Here is an 18,179-nt window from a genome sequence, read left to right as displayed (position 1 = left end):
CTGCCGGCCGCCGGTGACCGTCCTGGGAAGGGCTCGGGGATTTTGAATTGGGACCAAATATCCACCCCATTTCCTTTGTCAAGCCCTCTCTCCGGGTGGCCAGCGGCAGGAGCTGCAAACTTGGGCACCGCGGCTCCGCGGCCGGAGGACGGCCTTTGGAGAACCGCGGGACTCAGGTGCTGGGGCGCCCGGCGGCTTCGGGCGTGCTACGGAGTGTGAGCGCGGGGGAGTCCCGAGCGCGCGGCCAGGAGGGGCCCCCGGGAGCTCTATATGGAGGAGGGAGCCCAGAATGGTGTGCACCAGGAAGACCAAAACTTTGGTGTCCACTTGCGTGATCCTGAGCGGCATGACCAACATCATATGCCTGCTCTACGTGGGCTGGGTCACCAACTACATCGCCAGCGTGTATGTGCGGGGGCAGGAGCCGGCGCCCGACAAGAAGCTGGAGGAAGACAAAGGGGACACTCTGAAGATTATTGAGCGGCTGGACCACCTGGAGAATGTCATCAAGCAGCACATCCAAGGTACGCGCGCCCCAGAAACTTAGGTCGCCCGTGAGGCCCGGGAGTGCCCAACGCGGCGCGGGATGCGCTGGGGCCGGTGCGCATCCATCCAGCGAGCGCGGGGCACCCGGGCCGCCGACGCGTGTGTGTTGGGGGATGCGTGCGGGACCCTCGGCGTCTGCGGCCGTGCGCGCTTTCCCGGGGCACACGTGTGTGCGCTGGGCTGCACGCGCGGGTGTGTGCAGCTAGCTGGCGGTGTGGGGGCGCGCTTCGCACGTGTCCAAATGTGCGTGTGACTCCTGGCTGGTTGCTCACGGGCTCTCGGGCTCGCACACAAGTCCAGCTCCGAGTGTGTGTGCCTGTGAATGTTGGTGTGTGTACAAGAGATACCGCGCGGACAGATGAGCTCATTTGGCCACTGTAAGCGGCAGGCAAGATGCCCGCGCGGCGGCCCTAGCCGTTGACATTTGGCTACGGGGCAAGCCGGGGATAGGAAGAATGCATCGTCGCAGCCCCAGCCCCAGCCTTGCTGTGTTCGTTCCGTGGGCGGCTGGGAATGCAGGGGGGCTCTGTGGCTGGAGGTCTACTTAAACCTATTGCGGTCCCCACCCCCACTACAGCCTGCGGGTACAGGACCCTCTCCAGAAGCAGGTGTCAAAGACCGGAAGAAGCACTGGTGCCCGATCTCTGTCCACTGCGGTCGCACCTCCGCCTAAGACTGGGAGAACACGCCCTGGGCTGCGCCTTCCCCGCGGAGCTGCCCGGGACCGATTGAAGGCCGATTTGCTCTGGTAGCTCCACTCCCAGGCCCGGGGAGCTGCCGGGGCGGGGCGGACAGACCCAGGTGGGTCTGAAGTCTCAGGCTGCGCCGGATGGGTGCGCTCCAGGTCAGGGTGGGGGGTGTGGGGCGCTCTCCTGAGGCGACCCGGTGGATGAGCAGACAGAGGCAGAGGATGGGGTCCCGCGCGCCGGGGGCCCTCGTGCCGGGTGTCACACGCGCCCTCACGTTCACACTTCTTTTTCTTTGCCTTCCTGCGCCCCCTGCTTTCGACCAGGCGTCCGAGCTCCACTGGGTCGGGGCCAAACCCAGTTCACCTGTAAATCCGGCATGCCCACAAGGCTCCGGGGCCAGCACGGCAGAGCTTAGCAAAATCGAGTTGAGCTGAAGGCTTTCTCTCCCAGGAGCGCTGCCTTTTGTTTACACGTGGGTGTCTGGACCCCAGACCTTGCACCTGCTGCCCTTGCGAGGGTAGGGGTCGCTGCTCTGTCTGAATTTGGTGTTTCCCCACATGTCCAGAATAGTTCCTTTCCAGGGGAGGTTCAGGTGAGTGCAGGGGAGGTGTCCTTATCCGTTGTGGTTTCTGACTGATGACTTAAAAACAAGCGCATGACTTTGACACCTACGTAGAAAAGGGGACCACTGACACTTTCTTCAGCCCTGCCTCTGCCTCTCACCCAGGCACTGGGTTTGGTGACCAATTTGTCTGTTGGATGGGTGCCTGTTGTTGCTAATTCTTACTTGTTCTTTTCCATGGATCTGGATTGACAATTAACCAGCAGCAGGAGTATAATGTTTGCCCCAGGGTGATTCAGAATGCTCCCTGGGAGACAGAAGGCCATGAAATACTGTGGCATTTCTAGTTTGCCCACAGATTTCAAGAGATTGTCATTCACGGATTCTCTGTGGTGTGTGTGTGTGTGTGTGTGCATGCACGCACGCATCTGTGTCTCTGTGTTCCTGGAAAATGATTCCTTCATGCCCTTCTCTCTGATCAGGCAGGAGGTGAACAAGGAACTGCTTTGGGAAGCACTGAGGGGACGTTATTAACCCCTGAGCGTGTCATGTGGAATGTGGACCATGTTACATGATTTGTAAAGCTTTATGTGGAAATGAGCACAATGTTGAAGTTGAAAGGAGCCTTTGTGATTTTTTTCTCCCCCAGAAACCTTAAAACTGTGTATTGTTCAAAACTTTCAAATATATACCTGAAAAAATTGAGGGAGATGGGTGAAAAACTGAAAGCAGGATCCTTAAAACATGTGTGGGTCCACTTCTCTTGCGTAGGTGTGATGACCCCCGTGGATACTCGGAAATAACTGCAATCCCAGAAAGGCCAAAGCCACAACCTATAGTGGGGTGGGTAAGGGTCAAAGACTGGGGAAAGACCAGAAATGAGGCAGGCAGAGGGCAGAAGGCACCTGGTTGGCTGTGCTGTGATGGCATTACAATGACTGACAACTCCCTCTGTGTTGCTGGAGCCACGCAGAGCTGGGATTGAGGGATCATAGGTAAGGGGCCTACGAAGTCCTGAACAGGCAAGTATAGCTCTCTGCAGGCAGAGTGGGAAAGGACAGTGAGATAGACTCTCGGAATTAGTGGTACAGGCCATTCATGTTCATTCACTGTCAAGTTCCCTCTAGTCAGTAGAGCCTTTGAACAAACCAGTTTACTTTGCTGAGCTGAGGGGAATAAGGAAACATAATAGTAAGAGCTAAAAATTATGTAGCACCTGTTACGTGCCAGTCTCTATTCTAAAATGCTTTCTGCGTAATGACTTATTTAATCCTCACAACCTTATGAGATAGGTGATATTTGCCCCGTTTTTCAGGTGTGGAAACTGAGGCATGGAGAGAATATAGGACTTGACCAGAGTCACACTACCAGTACGTGGTAGGATAGGGATTTAAATTCAGCTGGTGTGGCTCCAGAGTCTTTGTTCTTACCCACCCACTGTACTGTCTGCTAAGGGGTCCATGGGGCCACAAGAGTCACAGTGCTCTCCTGGAGTCAGTTGATGATGGTGGAAGTGGATGTCAGAGTGAGAGAGCTGTGGTGAAGTCAGTAGCCTTCCCACTTGGAGACTCTTTCCATAGATAAACTCAGGAAGCTCTGACTTTTATTTTGTTTCATGCCAAGAGGCAGAAAAGTTGCATTTCCTTAACTAATGCTTGCTGAATGCCCAGGACAGTTCCAGCACATTCTACTGAGATTAAGTATGGCATAGAAGTGTGGGTGAATGGATGAGTACCGATGCTCAGGGATGCTTCAGTCATTCATGAAAGCATTGCCATGCTCCAAAGATGTTTTGCTTTGGAGTTTTGCTCAGATTTCTCTTTCCTTGGGAAGGAAAGTTGTCCCAGAAGCTGCAAATGTCACAAAATGTTCTGCGGGATGTTGAGAGGACTTACAATTAGAATAGGCTTTGGAGCGTCACCCCAGAGGTCTGTTCTAGTCATGACTGAAAAGTTTATTTTCCTCTTGGGGGTTACAGTGATATTTCATTTTAATTTGTTTTCTGATTGAATGATTTAATTAGATGGTGTTTGGGAATCTCTTGGGAATGTAAATTGCAGTTTTGAGAATTTTTTTTAACAAATAGATGTTAAACGAGAGGGTGGATAACTTCAGATTTTTTTTTAAAGCATCTTGATGATTTGGAAACACAAAATAAGTGTTAGTGTGGGTTTGATCTTTGAAGAAGAAAGATGGGATGGCTTGATGGTGAGATGGATGAAGCGGTTTGCTCCAGAAGGCCTGGTGTTGCAGAGCGCAAGATGTAAAAATGTGGATTTGCTTCTTAATTTGGAAGTCCAGTAAAAACAAAAACAGCTTTCTTCTTTTTTTAGTATCTTTCTGAATCTGTAAGAGAAAGTGCCAATGCTTAAGAATGTATTTAAAAATGTATAAAATTGTCCATAATTTATTCTACCCTAATGACTATTTTGCGTTTTGAGTATTTCCTTCTAGTTCTGTCCATTCGCCTCCATATATCAAAATGAAGGTGCAGTCATGACTTCCATGTCATTCTATATTCTGCTTTTTTCACTTTGCTGTCATTAGAAACCCTTTTTTCCACATTTTCTGCATAATTTATAGGTTCAACGTTTATCTGTTGGGGACCTAATATGTGCCAGGTACTGCACTGGGGAACTGATTGGGAATGGCAGTGGTGAATCCAGTCACTCTTGGTCCCTATCATATTAGATTTCTTTGCAAATTCAGCATAGTAAGGATTTAAGGTAGTCGGATGATCAAAAAATTAGCTAAAGAGGAGAGTAAAGTGAAACATATACATGCACTAAATATTTTTGTTTTAATGTTATTCAGAATGGACATTCATTTGCCAGCCTTTTGATGTCAGGACAAAGCCTTATCTTTGGGGTGGGTCTGCCAATGGGTGTTCTGCTCATCTTCCCTGCATAAACCATCATGTCTTGTTTGGAAAGTTTGAGTTCTAGTTCGGTTTTCTTTAAAATTCCCTGGGAACTTAATAGTGCTTATGAAGCAATCTCAGTGGTAGCCTACAATTTAGTGATTTTTGTCTCATCTTTTGTAATGATTTTGCTCATGTGTAATTTGACTGTTATTTTTTAAGTGACTACCTTTTAGAAAGTCTTTGCAAAACATTTACATTAATTTTCTTAGAAATGACAACCCTGATCTTTTTAGCAATCATATTTCATTGGTTTACATAATATGTAATTAGATTATGCTGTTACAGTAACAGATACAAATAGTGTAAACAGGTTTGGGAACAAGCTTAGTGGATGGTTGGGAAGCTTACAACTCAATTGTTTGCAGGAGTGGGCAGTGGTACTAGAGAAAAGCCCATCCACAGGGGCAAAGGCATCATGGGGTTTGGCTACAGAGGGAGTAGAAAGCATGGTGAATCTGGAGACTTGATGAAGTGGAGAGCTTTTTAAGAGAAATGTCACTGTATTTTTAATGACTGCATAGTATTCCACCATGAATATACCATTATTGATTCAACCGCTTCCCTATTATTGGACATTTGTTTTGAACATCCTTTGCATTACTGTTTTCTGCTTTTGAATTATTTTTAAGGGTGTATTTCCAGAAGTGGGATTACTGCTGACTCAAAGAGCATGAACATGTTTATGAAAGATTTTTTTTTAAATGAAAGCTTTTCTCCACAGCCACCAACAGTGTGTTATTGTCCCAGTGTCATGGAGCCTTGCTAGCCTAGGGTGCGATCATTCAACTTTTTCTGGGCGAATGTCATCTTGTCAGATGCTCTATTCTTTTGATTTGTACTCCTTTGATAATGCTAGAACTTCATATCCTCCCCATGTTTGTTTTTATCTTATGGGACTGTCTGTGTCTTTGGCCCATTTTCCTCTTGGATTATCAGTGCTTATGATTTGTATATTTTGCATATGTCTTATTTATAGATATTGTAAATAAATAAATAATGCATTTATGCCTATAGTATACATTATTATGTATATAATTGCTGTTGGGGCAGTGGTTTTCAAACTGTGTCTTCAGGAGCCCCAAGCTTCTAGAAAATATTTCACTTTTAAAAAAGCTCTGCTTCTTAAAAAACAAAAAAGATTGAAAATAACTGTTTTGGGAGAAAAGGAAAGATCAGACTGTTACATTTTTGTGAGGGATGATGGTGGCATAAAGAATTCAACAGAGTAAATAAATCTAAAAGGAAATTGAATTCCTGGGTGGTGTTCTTGTAACATCTATTTACCCTTCTGAATACCGTGATTAATAATGCATTACATTATATGACTAATTTCTAAATCCATTATCTTACTTCATTGAGTCAAGATCATCCCAACAATGGGAGAAATGGCTTATTAACTGCACTTTGTTTCTTGAAGGTTTATTAGTCATATTATGTGCATAGTAATGTACGTCAGGTCAGTAACGGCAGACTGTTCACCATGACTACAAACCGTGTATGGTCCCTAAGAATGAGAAAATGTCTTGTGCTTGGATGTTTTTCTGCCTCCTGTGGCTTTTGGATGTCGCTTGGAATTGGCTGGTGTTCTCCTCATCTGATCTTTGACTTGGCAGGGCTTGTGAAGAAGAGGACATGATGTTTGCAGAGTACTTGGAGTTTATTAGAGTAAAGGGTGTCATTTAAATAGTAAAGCTATTTGTCCTTTGGAATGAACTGTGGCATGTGAAATGATATTAGTAACAGTGATTGATATCTTGAGAGAGTTCAGTACCAGGATTTAGGAGTTGGGCCTAATTACCTTTGTTAATAGCTCAGGACCACATCTTCATGAAGTAGAAAAGGCTTGCCAAAGAATACATCTTTTTCCCATGGCCAGAGAGTCTTCATTTTTAGCCAGAAGTGTGTAGGCTGTAAAATAAATGAGTTCCACATTCTTTCCCACTCACTTGACTTCAATTGTTATTTGCCCTTGATAAGTAGGTTGATAGGGGATCTCAAGGAGAAATCCAGAATGAAAAATGTCAGAAAGCCACAGTCTGGTTTTATGGTTTGTGAGGGCCTTGAAGTTCAGCTTCCGTCACTTGGGTTGGGCTGGTCTGTGTTTTCCCGAATATATTTATGGAAGGCAGGACCACACATGCAGGGTTACTGGAGCATTTTCATTACCGTCTTGTTGGATTTCTGACCTTACTTCACTTGAAAAATGGAATGGGCTTTATTTGAATGGGCTATGGGCTTGCTTTGGGGCTTAAGGGTTTCTTTAGTTTGGTAGCCCTTTCTGTCACTTGAGTTCTAGCCTAGGAGAGACACAAGACAATCCATCTGGAGGTGATGTTGCACAAGAAGGTCCTTTGGGGAAACACCCAGCTGGACCTGAGTGATGCATACGGCCAGAAGGCAGCCTGATGGTATTTGAGGAGAGGTAGGATTACGCATGGAGCCGAAAGGACAGATGTTCACAAATGTTGGATGGATACCGAAGTGGCTGAGACCCACTGATCTGTAGTCTACATTCAGTGCCTGGTGGGCTGTGCTGTGAATGCTGGCCTTGAATGCCTCTCTAAGGCTGGGGGTTCTGTCTTGAATTTGGCAGGCATTTGATTATTTTTTTGTTCCTATAGTTGTGATCATTGTCAAATCCCACTCTGCCTGTGGGGTTATAGTCAGCTCTATTCTGCAATGCAGTGCTTGAGCACAGGGGTTCTGTTTCCCTGTTCCTCAGACATATCCTTCACACATAACCTGCACCCAGGGCAGGGGCCAGCGTGAGGCACCTCCCAACATACTGCATTCATTCTCATTCCTCCCCTTTGTTTCCCACTCAAGAACACATATTAGTATGCAAGGAAATGTGACAACCTTGAAATTCCTTTAATTTATTAGAGTTAAAGTTAATCATTCATAAGCTTTGGTACTTAAATGATTGTTAATAACTAATTACCGCACAACTGTTCCAAAATACAGTATGTTGTGGCAGTGATTGGGAACGACTGCTGTTCTGGAATCTTCTATGTGGGTCTGTGCGCCCTTTTATGAACCCTGCTGTTCCAGTGAAGCCAACTGGAACTTTAAGCAAAATAATTTCTGGTCATATGAATGCCAATGCTTTGATAGTTTTTCTGATAACACAATTATGAATTAAAATCTGTTGCTAGAGAGATCATCCCAGTGGGTATGCAGTTCTGAGCTACAGTTCTCTTTCATGGCCTGACATTCAATTTCAGTTTTGTGATGATTTGTTTTGGAAAGATGAAGCTGCCCTTAATGATGCCAGTAGAAACCACTGAGTACCCAGCCCCAATTGAGACACTGAGATGCTTCCCGTATATGGTCGCTACTAAAATGATGTAGGAGCTGACAGGTGTGCTCACTGGGCTGTGTTCCAATGTCACCATCCTTCAAGAACTCACAAAAGTACAGTGTTTGGGAGAGCCAGTGAGGCAGCATCTGCACCCTTCACCTGGGGACAGGTGAGCACAATGAAAGTAGTGCTTGCAAAAGGAGGCTTGGCCAATGCTTTGGCATGAACCAGTTCGTTTTACCAATGTGCTAAGTTGAAGTCTCAGGGCAGAGCACCCTGATTATGACTGTTGAGAGGTGCCTTGTTTGGCTTCACCAATCTGACTTGTCTATTCATCTCTGTCCCCTGGGAACTTAGGGTTAAGGGCCACTGAGATCCCAGAGGAGCAGGGAGGCAATGCAGGGACTCCGGCAGGACAGCATTCAAAGCTTGGCTTAATACTAAGTGTCATGCCAATGGCATCTGGGGATTTGGGAGAACAGTACCAAAATTGCTTGGGCCAATGAATATGAGAGTAAGAAAGCTAAGGAGAGATTTGAAATGACAAATGAGAATCCCAGCCAAACCCTTGATTTATTTTAAGAGCAGCAGGCATACAGAGAATGGAAGATTGATTGTATCAAGGGAATGGAGGAAGAGAATATCTGTATTCCTGTATGTCAGGGGCTGGGCTGGGTGCTGTCCAGGCATGATGGTGTGATTGATTGATTGATTGACTTATTTTAATGAACAAATAAAAATTGTATTAAAAAAAACAAAACAGTTTCTTTTCAACTTCACAACGTGGCAATGTAGTGTTTTAGTGGTAAGAAAATGAAGACTTAGAGACAGAGAGTTGGTCCAAGGTAGGTCATGGGCTGCTGGATGGTGCAGTCAAGAAGGAAAACTGTCTCCCAAACCTGTGCTTTCAATAGAATAGAAAAGAAGATGAGAATTTCACACAGAGAGGCACTGGATGATCAAAGATGATGTTCAAGTGTAAGCTCAGGGGCCTCATGGCAAGTGGGAGGCTGGAGAGAGAGGAGCCATGCAGTGGGGCTTGGCGTGTCCTTGTGTCAGCCAGGAATCTTGAGGTTAGGGTAGGTGGAAGGAGAAGGCTCCGCTCTGGAAGGTGAGTGACGTACCACCACGGAGCTGTGGAGAGCTTGGGTCACTGCAGCTTGCTGTGGACCCCCAGGAACTTGTCCTTGTTGGAAAAGCAGAATATTCCAGCTGTAGCATAGAGTTCATTCACATCCACGTGTGACTTTTGAGCACTGATGGTGTGCCAGACACGGAGCCGAGTCCTTTCCTGTGCCCTGTCTTAGTCATGAGTCTTCTGGGGTGACCTACTCCTTCTGGTTTACCTCCCAGTCTTGCCCTGTTTTAAAAATGAAGGTCCCGGGTCCAAGGATGCCCCATTGCCTTGGGCACACCTAGATGGTTGGTCACCCGAGTCTTCTCACAGTGGTGAATTCTGTTTAGTGGCAACTCTAGCACCAGGGTAAAAATAGCCCTTCTGATTGTGCTGTGTCTGTGTCTTCTGCTCACCACTCTTGACCTTCTTGGAGAGTAATCAGGAAAACAATGAGGGTCCAGCAGCCCCTGCCCCATTTTCCCTGCCCACACAGGCTGCCTCCTCTCTTGTCTTTGTTATTTGTTCCGCCTTGGCATTCTCAGTATTTCAGCTGTTGGAGTCTCTCAGGATTTGGAAAGGAAGAAACAATTGCTGTAAAGGAAAGCTTTAATAAAGTGGTTTGGGCAGAAAACATCAGCAGCTGTTTATTTGCCCAAAACAGTGGGGGTTCGTATTAATAACCTTGTGAGTTATATGCTGGGAAGTTAAAAGTAAGCAAAAATCTTACTCAAGACCTGCAAATGTGAAGGTGACTTTATTCCTTTATTGAACTAATCTCTCTTCCTGTTTATGCTGGTGACATTTTCTATTATCCACATGGAAGATTCTTTTTGATCTTCCGTTACAGATTTATTTAGCGGTGCCTTGGTGAGCATCCCAAAGCAGAGGGGTTTTCTGGTTTTTCTTTATTGCAGTGATAATGCTTGGTGTTTATGCGGTTCCTGCCTCAAAAGACTTCAACAAGCGGGATGAGTTTTGTCTAATCATCATATTTCCCTGGTGGGAGAGAAAGAGCCACGGCAGAATGGGAGAGTCACGAGGAGGCTACAGGCCCGCCTGTCAGTTCACGGTCTTGGAGAAGTGAGTCTTTGAACATTTCCCTTTCTTTCACTTCCAAATCTCATTTTAATAATAAACTGATCTTCTGATTTGCTTGAGTTTCTGAGAGTGAGTGAAGGAAAGTATAACATGTAGGAATTATGAGGTAGAAACTCCAACTCTCTAATTGGGCCAGACTTTTATTTTATTGGAACTTAGGGATTTATCTTATAAGGAGAATCTCATGGAAAGTGAATAGAAGAGACTTTTATCAATCACTCAAAAATTGGAAAAAAAAACCAGTGAGAAAGAGCTGTAGAAATAGGCCTGAATTCATCTGGAGAAGAAATGGGTAGAGGAGGGGAATTAGTGTTTGTTGAGTACCTATTATGTGCTTCACCTTATTTTAACCTCATAACCTTGTGGGATGGCGTTATTACCCTTATTTTACAGATGAGGAAATCGAGGCTCAGTGACTGTAATTAACTTGTTTAAGGTTAAGCAGGTAGTAAGATAAAAAGCCCATTGCCTCTTTTAGGATCCTTAGGAAGGGGCTGAGGGACCTCTTGTTTTTCTGCTTCAGTGATGCTGATTGAGAGAAAACAGGCTTGTTCCTTTCTCTTAGCTGAAAGGTTGTAGATGAGACAGAAGGTGGCTTCTTGCGAGAAGCGAAGCCCTGAGCTAGGTTACAAAGTGACTGTTCTGGCAGCCTCTTACCCTGGAGATGCAGGAGGTTGCCTGTGCCAGGAGCTGACCTGAACTCAGCCCTTGGAAAAGCTGAAAGAGGTCAGGTTTGGCTCTTTGCACTAGTTTAATGCTTTTTCCAAGAGAAGACTTGGCGCGAACAAGACCATTTCCCCCATTTACTCAGACCATTGCTTAATTTGGGGTCCTCTAGCCTCAGGTCATGGGGTAGGGTAGGAGACCCCAAGAGGAGGTTGGTTATAAGGAAAGGAAACAGCAGACATGGCAAGGCCCACCAGGGACTTCCCATTTAATTGAGGGGATGAGGTGAAATGAGTATAACGTTGGGCTCCTAGCTAGGTGAACAGATGTTGGAGATGGACTCCGAGGCTGCCATTGTGTATTGGGGGTTGGGAAGGGGTAGGAGGAAATGGAACCACTCATGAGTGGTTGGAGAAACTACAGATGTGCTTCCAAGTTCCTGTTCTGTCCTGTGTTGGCTGGAAGTTTGAAAGTGACTGGAATGTGCTCCTGCCTTCTTCTGGTCGCATGCCCAGACTCTTCCCTTTTTTCATTGAACAAGCGTTTATTGAGCACCTGGAAAGTGCTGGGGATATAACAGTGGAACAAAGGCAAGAATATAAAGAGGGTGCAATTGCATGAGGTGGTCAGCAAAGACTTGGAGAGGGTGAGGTGTGAGCCATGTGTATGTTCAGAGGAAGAGAGTGCCAGGCAGAGGGAACAACCAGTACAAAGTTCCCCAGGCAGGAATGTGCCTGGTGTGTTTGAGGAATAGTATGGGTGGCCAGTGTGGCTAGAACAGAGTGGTGGTAGATGAAGGGCATTGGATGTGAGGTCAGAGAGGGGATGGTTAGGCAACTGGTTGTGCAACCACCGTGGAAGGAATGCTCTGGAAGGACTGGGGAGCCACCAGAGGGGGTGAGGAGAGAGGCATCGATCCAGACTGTTTTATGGCTGTTTTCTGAGCACCTCACATGGGCTCGGCATTGTGCCAGGCATGGCAGGAGATGATGAAATACATACGACATGGAACTTTTCTTGGAAGAGCTCATCATCAGGCTGAGAAGAGAAAACAAGAAACAGTTAAGGATCTTTTACAAGCTAACTAACGTAATGAGGGTTAAAATTGAATTCTACAAGAACGAGTCATTGGAATAGACTTCGCAGAGGAATTGGGACTTATGACACATCTTGAAAGAATGAAGAGGATTTAAGGGAGTGGAGTAGGAGAGATTTGGAGAGGGCAAGTTGGGTTATGAAATAAAACCAACAGTTACCCTGAAGAGGAAGCCCGAACCTCTTGCAGAGCACAGTGAAAAAGAGTGTACAGGCAGACAGATTGGGTGACTTTGGGCGATTATCTTCACTTCCGGTGCCTCAGTTTCCCCAACTATAGAAATGAAGCAATCGCTCCTGAACTGCTGCACGATTGCTATGTGGATTAAATGAGGTGCTGTATGGGAAAGCACTTCCAACTTGTTGGTCAGGTGGCACGTCCGAGGGGCAATGTGACATTTTCTTCAGTCTTTCTTCTTTCCCTCTTTCCTTCATTCCCACTACCTTTCCTTCTCGAAGATTGCATAGAAAATATGGTCAGGAAGGTATTTTTCTAGGCTGTAACATCTAGAATATCAGGTTTGAGCCCTGATTCAGTATAGTTAGGACTTTCCTAGTTAAATCAAGCCAGGGATGGTCATAAGTTAGATTCAAGGGGAGCCCACACAAATGCTAATCACATCTCAGCTGAAATGTTGGAAGGGCTGCTCCCGGTGTCACTGACTGCTCTTCTGATGCTCTGAGCCTTTCAGACTAGGGGCCTGCCTGCCCTTGTTTGTGGAGAAATATTTGTTTTGTAAAATCCACTTGGCTCAGTGACAGGCAGCAGACAATACCAAGAATGTGCTGTGTTGGTTGAAACCCACAACTCTAGGTGTCCGGTTGCCTGACCGGGGAGGGGAAGTGATCGCATCTCCCAGCTCTTGGATGGAGGGGGTGTCTTCCTGAGGAGAGATTTTTTTTCCCTTTCTTCCAAGTCCACTGAATTGAAGCCACATCGGCCTATCTTCCTGCCAGGGTGAATCTGATTTAACTCAAAGCAATGTGACTTATAATTTCTATGACAGGCAGGAAGGTGTGATTGAAGACAATTGTCAGGAAGATTCAATTTAATCTTTTCTTTCCTTCCCCTCAACAAAATGTGCATTTTGTTGCGTGATATAATTTTGATATACATTTTTTACAACTGAAGAGATAGATTTAGTTTCACATTGGGAAGGTATACTCCTTTTTTTTTTAGCACTTATCTATTTAAAGTGCTTTTAAAAAAGATTTCTTTCTAGTGACAGTAGAAAATGGAGGGACAGTTTTGCTTTTTTACACGAGAGAGTTGTAGTAAGTCATTGTGAAATTACTCATGCAATAAACACCTTCTTGATTAGCAGGGGTTATTTTGGTCACTTGTTAGGTGGGAGAAAATTGCCTTACCAAACAATAAAAATAATTATTTTATTTACCTAAAACTGAGCAATTGTGAATTGTGAGTGTTTTTCAACAAGATCTAGTTGTTTTTAGCAAAATAGCTATAAGTGTTTTTGAGTTTGTAATTGCTTTAGAAATACAGAAAGTAAGTATTTTTTTTTAAGTCAAAAATTAAATGTCTTATTTCACTCTGGTCGAAAGTAGAAGCATTGAGTATTGTGTGGTGAAGCTTAATGCAGTCACTCCCTCTTTCCTCATATATCAGCGAAGAGGGTGACCCTTCTTACTTTTGCAGTCCGCAGCCCCATTGTGAAGGCTGTAGTCTGAAGGAGCTTTTGTTAGAATCGAACATGCTAGAGTTGGATATAACATCAGCATCTTCACCTTCAAACTGTCTACTGAGGGATCCAAGACTCAATGCAATTTGGGGACTACCCTGAGGACCCTCTACTGGATCCTGGAGGCCCTGGGGTGAGGATCTAGAGATCCCAAATTCAGGTCTAGAACATTTCTGTCCACATCCAGTTACTTTTAAATTGTATATTCTCAGATGAAGCCAGGTGCTTAAGGGACCAATGGACGAACAGATATTCAGTCTCCTTGGATGGCATCCCCTCACCCTGGCCTGTCTGGGTCTCTGAGGCCTATACCCACCCACGTGGGATCATCTTCAGGACTGGGGACATAGCACTGTTGACTGGGACTTGACTTCAGGTCCAGGCAGTGCAGTACAGGTCTTGGTGATGCAGCCTTTGTATCTGGGAACAGAGCTTCTTCCCAGCCTTTCAAACCAAAGTGGCGAGGCAGCCAGAGGAGGGGCAGATATTTTGTGTCAAGGAGAGGAAAAAAAGAGAGAAAATTGACGTTTATCAGTCACTTCCTAGATGTTTGGCTTTGTTTAATCCACTTCATATTATTTAATTCTTAAAATAGGCCTGTGAGATCATTAGCTTTATTTTACAGATGAGAAAATCGTACTGAAACTATCAATCTGCTTTTCTCATTAGACTGCGAGTTCCTTATGGGTGGAGACTGAGTCTTGTTTTTCCCTTTTCCATTGTGTCACACAGTGCCAGGTACTGACCAGGGGCTGGGTAGGAATTTGTTGAGTGAATGCATGAATAAAAAAACTGGTCTGCCCAAAACCTCTCAGTAAGAGGTGGTGCCAGGATTCACATCCAGGTCCCTGGCTTTAACACCTTCTGGAAGGGAAGCCAGGGGCCAGAAGCGCTGGTTCTCATCCTGCCAGGCTTGGAGGCGGCTTTTGAGAGACTGTCTCATGTCTTCTGGGTCAGGGACAGGAAAGTACGTGCTCCAGGGGTCTCTCTCATAGTGCCTCATAGCCTCACACTGCTGCTTTAGGGTTTAATCAAAAGAAGCAAAACTCAGTGACATGTGCCTCTCTGTGCGTGTGCGTGTGTGTGCGTGTGTGGGTCTGTGTGTGTGTGTGTGTGTGTGTGTGTGTGTGTGTGTGTAGAGTGTGCTTTCCTGCTCTGAGATTCCCCCAGGGATCAGCTGGTGAGAGAAGCCTGAAACCTTCAGGGTACCCTCCGATGTCTTCATTTTAATAAAGCTGTCACTTGTGGTCACTTTCAAACTAAAGCAATCTTGTGGGTACACCAGGGGAAAAATAAACTGCACCAAAAGCAGAGAATAACGCCAGAAAAAAAATGCAGCTGAGCATGGCATTTCTCCTTCAAGAGGAGGGACGGGGTTAAGGTCATTTTAATCAATATCCAAAGAGTCAATAGAAAGGAGAAAGCATAGCTTAATTTCCAAGAGCAGAGAAAGAAGTCCTCAGGGCCCAGGAGATGAGGTGGGAAAGTTAGCCTTTGGCTTTCCCGCTGAAGTAGACATGACTTGGCCTCCCATTCACCTGAGAAGGCGGTGGTGGCTTGGCGAGTTGGGACTTGCTGCTTCATTCTCAGGAGAGAGGTTGGAGGGACTGAGAGAACATCTCCAGAGTAAGGAGAGGGTGTTTTCCTGCCCTGTGGAGATCCCTGGAGGAGATAGCCAAGCTGCAAATTGGGCAGCCTGGTTCTCCCAGAACTGCCCACCCATGGGTGTAGGTCCGAGTCTGGCCCTGCAGTCCTTCTTAGGCCCAGCGTACCTTCTCCACCTCTCCAGTCAGCAACCCCAGGAAAAGGACACAGGAAGAAGTTTCTCCTCAGACTCTGCCCATTGGGACCACACAGATTACTATGATTTTTCTTTTCCTTTTATTCCCTGATATTTTCAATTTGAAAAAAGACATTTAAGCAGTAGGGTGGAAGAAGGCATAGTAGACATAGGGGAGAAATTGAAAATGTCATTTTAAAATGACTATTCCATTCTTTTTTTTCCCTAACCTCCGCAGACAGATGGCTGTCTCACCTTTTGCTCACGGCCGGGAGTAATAGCTGGTGGGTCAGCCGAGGAGAGCAGTGATTTTATTTTCCTTTTCATTTCAAACAGATTGTATAGCCCTTGGGGTGTGGGGGACCAGTGGAATGAAGCTATGGGCTGGGAAACTAATTATGCCTCCCTGCATGGCTGGGCTAGTTAATACCAAACTGTCATTGAGGCTGATTCTTCCCTGGGGCAGAAAAGCTTCCCAAATTCCTTATCTCTTTCTCCTTGCCTTTTGGGTTTTGCCAGCTTGAGAACACAAGAGCAGAATCCAGAAAGCTTCTCGAAGCTCTGAAATGGTGCTCTGGATGCTGGTTGCTAATGTGGCATTCTCACACACACCAGCTCTCTTTCCTTCTTTCCTCCTGTGTGGACTTGGTGCCGTAATGGAAGCGAGCTGGGCTTGGAGTCAGATAGACTGGCTCAAATCCTGGTGCTGCCTCTATCTGGGGTGATGTTGCCAGAGGCTGCCCTGGGTATGTAGGATTGGATGCAGATTGCTTGTCCACCCTGAGCCTCCCCACTACCCGGCAGTGTGAGATCAAGAATGGGTCATTTGGAGAGTAAACTGGCCTTAGTTTACTGCTCCTGGTTGAGACTGAGACATAGCCGGGTGCATGGCGTGGTCAGCATGGTGTCACCAGTGGAGACCATGCAGGATGATGAAGGAGAATCAGACCTTCAATAATGTTTTTAAATGGATTTTTAATCTATTAATCACACCAACACAAATATTTGAAAGATGATGTGCATTTGGGCTGCTATGACAAAACATCATAAACTGGGTGGTTTATGAACAACAGAAATTTAGTTCTGATGGTCTGGAGGCTGGAAAGTCCCAGATCAAGGCACTGGCTGGTTTGGTGTTTGGTGAGGGCCCTCTTTCTTGTGCCTAGATGGCACCTTCACATTTATGAATGCAAGGAAAGAGTCACGGTGGAAGAAACAAGGCAGCTCTCTGGGGGTCCCTTTTACAAAGGCACTAATCCCCTTTATGAGGTTCCACCCTCATGGCCTAATTAACTCCCAAGGACTCGTCTCTTAATGTCGTCACTTGGGGTAGAGTATTTCAACATATGGATTTTGGGGAACAAAAATATTCAGACCATAGCAAGTGGTAACATATACAAGTAAGACATATTTATTCAATCTTTAGATAACAAACTTGCTATGCTTTGCAGTAACTCTGACTCAAGTAGTTTTCGTTCCCCTTCCCCCCACCTCTGGAGACCTGTTGCCTACAGTCCATGCAGTCCCCAGCTAGTGTCAAATGACAGTAGTTCCAATAAAATCCTTGGATCTTTTTAAGGACAGGCATGGGTTTTAAATATAGAGTAGAAGCATTTAAAAATATAGCCCTTGTGACAACATGAAGATCATGAATATTCAGTCTGTACACAATCTTAAGCAATTAAACAGATGCATGTTTCCAAAGAGGGTGTGTTGTCCTGATGGCTGAGGAGATGGGAGCTGTCTATCATTTCAAAATCAGATTTCCCTGGAGACTTCCGAGTTTGATTTTAGGAAAATTTGGGAGTGATATCTCAGAGACAGTCCTATATCCTCCCCCTACCTTTGTCAAGCCACATTCCCCTTGGTCACATCCATAGAGTTAGGCTTTAGCCAAGAAAATCCCAGGTCCCAGGAGAGAGAAAACTCCCTGATTCTTAATGCTGAGTTGCTGACTGACTCAGTGTTGAAGCAAAGCAGCCTGTTTACAACCTTGGAGGATGATTCTTATGTGGCAAAACTTGGTCTTGGTTCTTTGGTGTTGTGTGTTTAGAGACCTCTTGTTGAGTTCTCGTTAGAATTAATCGTTTGTCTTTGGAGACGCACCAAATGCAAATTTAGATGGTTAATAGAAAGGCACAACTTAGAACTGTTCTCTTTCAAAGAAGACTTTGAACCAGCCAGCAGTCCCTTTTTACTTTTCAGGATGACCATCGTTTTAGCAACTATATATTTCCAGATTATAAGGGACAACCCAGTTTCCAATATTCTATTCAGTTGGCTCCAGAAACCGTATAAATAAATCATAAATTCTAGTATTTCCGAAGTTTGCTACCCATTTTGACTCCAGTACCTGGAAGCAGTGCAAAATCTTTGCCAGGCTCCATACCCATTATTTTTGACTTAGAAAATATGGTCAAAATGAAGTAAACAGAGCACTGGTAAATAGAGCCAGCTGTTCTGTAAATGATTCCTTTTTGCAGTGCAAATCACATGTGATTAGGAGGAGACCTTCTGGAATGGTAGTGTGAGAAGCTTTGTGGATCCTCTCATAAGTGAAACAACATAACTGGTGAAAATTAAAAAAAAAACAGTCATCTGAAGTCTCTGAAAGTTGTCATAAGAGTACACATCAAATGAAGAAATATTTAGTCAAGAAAATGTACTAGATTTCAGTAAGAACAGTAGGAGACTGTGACATT

The 18,179-nt window shown here is 45.3% G+C and overlaps 1 protein-coding gene across 1 annotated transcript in view; it reads left to right on the top strand.

The window, feature by feature from the left end:
* The window catches only part of GALNT18 (polypeptide N-acetylgalactosaminyltransferase 18), a 351,517-nt gene continuing 333,338 nt past the window's right edge, over positions 1–18,179 (top strand). Inside the window, exon 1 of the mRNA XM_008051258.1 lies at positions 1–524. Within this exon, the coding sequence (XP_008049449.1) occupies positions 290–524 (235 nt within the window). The 5' untranslated portion in view covers positions 1–289. The remainder of the gene's footprint in view (positions 525–18,179) is intronic.

This window comes from Carlito syrichta, unplaced genomic scaffold (assembly GCF_000164805.1).
Source record: "Carlito syrichta isolate Samal-C Ts95f unplaced genomic scaffold, Tarsius_syrichta-2.0.1 Scaffold169247, whole genome shotgun sequence".
NCBI lineage: Eukaryota > Metazoa > Chordata > Mammalia > Primates > Tarsiidae > Carlito > Carlito syrichta.
Note: the sequence above shows the minus strand (reverse complement) of the source record. Positions and strands in the feature narration are given on the sequence as shown.